Below are 3736 nucleotides of genomic sequence, written 5' to 3'. Positions count from 1 at the left end.
TTGATCCAGCCCAGGATACAGGCTGGCCTGGGCTGTGAGTGCACATTGCTGGCTCATGTCCAGTTTTCCATCCACCAGCACCCCCAAGTCCTTCTCGGCAGGGCTGCTCTCAATTCCTTCATCCCCCAGCCTGTGTTGATACTGGGGATTGCCCCAGCCCAGGTGCAGGACCTTGCACTTGGCCTTGTTGAACCTCATGAGGTTCACATGGGCCCACTTCTCAAGCTTGTCCAGGTCCCTCTGGATGGCATCCCATCCCTCAGGTGTGTCAACCACACCACTCAGCTTGGTGTCATCTGCAAACTTGCTGAGGGTGCACTGGATCCCACTATGTCATTGACTGGCCCCAGTACGGACCCCTGCGGGACATTATGGGGAGTTGCTGTTCAGGATGTTTCTGAGAGTAACATGATGCTTTATACTGATATTACAGAAGGTTCTGAATGAAAAATGCAGTTGGAGTAAAAACTTGAAAATGTTTATTTGCTGAGTTCTTGCTCTGGTTTTCATACTTCAGAAGTGTGCTATGTTAGATTATGTTTCAGTGTTATTTCTGGATTATCTTAGTTTTCAGTTATTGCTAGTAACCTTAAAATAGCCTTACTTAAAAGATTTCTAAAAAAAAATAAATAATTGTGAGCATGGATCATTGCTGGAAAGTTTGAGTCATTAGTTTGATTCTTCTGCTGTTTCTGCAGGACTTCAAGAATATGTTGAGGCAGTCTCATTTCAGTATTTTATCAAAACACGATCTTTGATTAGTGTTGAAGAGATCAACAAACAACTAATATTTACAGCGGAAGACAGAGAAGAAACGACAAACATGGTAAAAGTTTTTCTTTTCTCGTGTGACAAACATCTTGGATGGAAATGCAATGAGGAGGCTTTGTCACGTTTTTGGCATCTGATTAAATAAGGCCAGTTAGTGGAATGGTATTAGATACACGTGGGCTTTGACTCACTTGTTCAAAACATGCTTTTTATTCTGACAAGTAGTAAACTAAATCTGTGGGATACAAGTTTATAAATTTCACATCCTTTTTATTCAGAGCAAACTGAACTCCTTCTGGTAGGGGGAAAGGTCCAGGATAGTGACATACTAGCAAGCAGATGTAGAGGAGGGATTTTTAGTGGCTGTAACTGCCTGTAAGGCCAACTGGTGTATGGTGATATAGCAAAAGTTGGGGGAGACAAACAAATCCAAGGCCGGATGAACTCCATGAATGAAATCTTACTGCTGGGGCTTAACTAGTCACAGGAGGCACTGCATTCAGCTTCTGTTCAAATGCACTGCAAATGTCTTAGCTTGGTCATTTGTAACTTTCCTGGAGTTGGTCTTGATGCTTCCCCTCAGAGGACAAGCTTGTGTCCCATCATACCTTAGCCCTAATAGCATATCTGCTGTTTCTTGACTTGCCCATACTCCTTCCCTGCTATAAACAGAACTTTTTGCATAGGGACAAACAACTACCACCAACCACAGTAAACTGGCTACAGTTTGGTTGTTGACAGGGGACAAAAGGTGGTTTTATAGTAATGTACAGAAATGCAGGTGCACTGCAGTGTACAGTAATGCACAGCACTACTGCTTTAGATGAATTCCTGAGTCTGCTTCTGTTGAAGAGATTCTACTGTAAAGAATTTCTTACTCTTTCTTCATTCTCTTGGAAAGATATTTGCAAAGAAGCCAGTTTTTTTAGCTTAAGTTCATTTGTTCTTACCAGAGGCAAACCCATTGTGGCACACTTGTTTTAACAAATTGTGAAGTTGTTAATTCCTGTGTACATGCCTCTGACCAGATTTGTGAATTTGGGTGGATTGCATGTTATGGGAACAAGGGAACAGAAAGAAACCTGCATTGCCTCCCACGTTACCAATATTCTGGCAAGGAAAAGTATTGGAAACTTGGATATAGGAGCAAACTTGGAACTTAGTGATGAGTTTTCTTCATGAAGTATTTTTTCAGCCATTTTAGTGAGTTCAGTTGATCTAAAATGGATCTGAGAGAACTATGCCTATCAGCTTCTTGAAGAAAATATATTTTGAAATTCAAGATACTATTACAAAATTATATTATTTATTTTCATAATGCAGACTCTTCTTCATTCTTGATTGCTTTGATAGCTTTGAGCAGACCATTTAGGGAAAATTTAAATCTATTAGGCTGAGATCTGTCAGCCAAAAAAAAAAAAAAGCAACTACAAATAAATATTGGTACAAAAACGTGATAATTCTGTTTGCAAATAGAGATTGAAGAAGCAGAGCATGTTTATCATTCTTGCTAGGATGCAAATCATATCTCAAGTGACAGTTATGCTTTCATGCCTTCCGGTATGCTGGAAGGTTAGTACTTCTGAAATCAGGCTGTGTGGAAGTGCCGTACTATTTAATTTTCCAGAATGTTTTAAATTATCAGTTATGTTAGATAAGTTAGTGTGTATTTGAACCATTATAGACTGCTTTTTCATAGTTTTCTATACTGGACTTTGTTCTGTTCTGTCCTCAGACCTCCAATTCCCATGATAAACCACCACAGACTTGGAGCCTGAAAGTAACACCTGTAGATTACCTGCTGGGAGTGGCTGATCTAACTGGAGAGCTGATGCGGCTCTGCATCAGCAGTGTTGGAAATGGTGACATAGACACGCCTTTTGAACTGAGCCAGTTCTTACGTCAGATTTATGATGGCTTTACTTTCATTGGCAACACTGGACCTTATGAAGTGTCTAAGAAGCTGTATACCTTGAAACAGAGTCTGGCAAAAGTAGAGAATGCCTGCTACACGTTAAAAGTACGGGGATCTGAAATCCCAAAGCACATGCTGGCTGATGTGTTCTCCACCAAAACGGAGTTGATTGACCAAGAGGAGGGCCTTTCTTAAAATAAGGAGACCGTTGCAACTCAGAAAGGACAGGGACTTACAGAAAGCTTTTTAGTTATGGTTTGTGGGGTTTTGACCCTTCTCAAAGCTTTTTAGGTAGAGACATTTTTAGTTTTATCTACGAGATTGTTTGCAGTGGTAATTTGTAACCAAAATTATTTTTATGATGTGCAAGACAACAAATGTTTGACTTTGTCCTCTTGGGAAGGAATTTCCTGTATTGCTCCATTGTATCTTCTTTCGGAATGACCAAAATTTCCACTGCGCTCTACACCAGTGACTGTCAGTTGTGTGTCACCTCAAACTCTTGTGATTGCTCTTATCAGTTTTCAGCAAGCACAGCAGCGCAAAATAAATGTTTAGGTACGGTTATTTAGCATTACCCATAGGTTTCTGCTGCCCTGTTTTCTGAGTATTTGGGTTCTATACTCATGTCATACCTAAAACAATGTACCTACATATGTGTAAGTTCATCCATTGACTTGAAACTGAGGTGGTCTCAAAGGTGCCATGTAACTTAAGTTTTCTCTGATTAATGCTTTTGAGCATGAAACTGAAGCTAAGTCAATGTTTCACTAACTGATAATGAAGCTAATTCCACCATGTAAATACTACTGTGCACTTATTATTTTGGGGCTCTGATTAAATTGAGCCCTGTTCATGTTAACACTGGCATTTCACAGTTTTAACATGAGCTAGAAAATCCACAAAAAATAATGGTGGAATGTATTGGTTTACATTTTTTTGTAATACAGTTTAATGCAGAATCTGATATCTTTCTGTTTGTAGACAAAAGCAGAAGACCTACCAAGTATGTTTAACATGAATAATTTGGTGTTAGGATAAGCAGTTTTT

The 3736-nt window shown here is 39.5% G+C and overlaps 1 protein-coding gene across 1 annotated transcript; it reads left to right on the top strand.

The window, feature by feature from the left end:
- Positions 1-691: 691 nt before the first annotated feature.
- LOC104532120 (translin-associated protein X) lies at positions 692-3306 on the top strand. Its single transcript, XM_010177231.2, has 2 exons — positions 692-826; positions 2507-3306. Exons 1-2 carry the CDS (start codon positions 824-826, stop codon positions 2879-2881), a joined length of 378 nt encoding a protein of 125 aa, XP_010175533.2. The 5' UTR covers positions 692-823; the 3' UTR covers positions 2882-3306.
- The last annotated feature ends 430 nt before the right edge of the window (positions 3307-3736 follow it).

This window comes from Antrostomus carolinensis, unplaced genomic scaffold (genome assembly GCF_000700745.2).
Source record: "Antrostomus carolinensis isolate BGI_N321 unplaced genomic scaffold, ASM70074v2 scaffold5691, whole genome shotgun sequence".
Classification (NCBI taxonomy): Eukaryota; Metazoa; Chordata; class Aves; order Caprimulgiformes; family Caprimulgidae; genus Antrostomus; species Antrostomus carolinensis.
The sequence above is the reverse complement of the archived record's forward strand: the minus strand, read 5'-3'. Positions and strand labels throughout refer to the sequence as shown.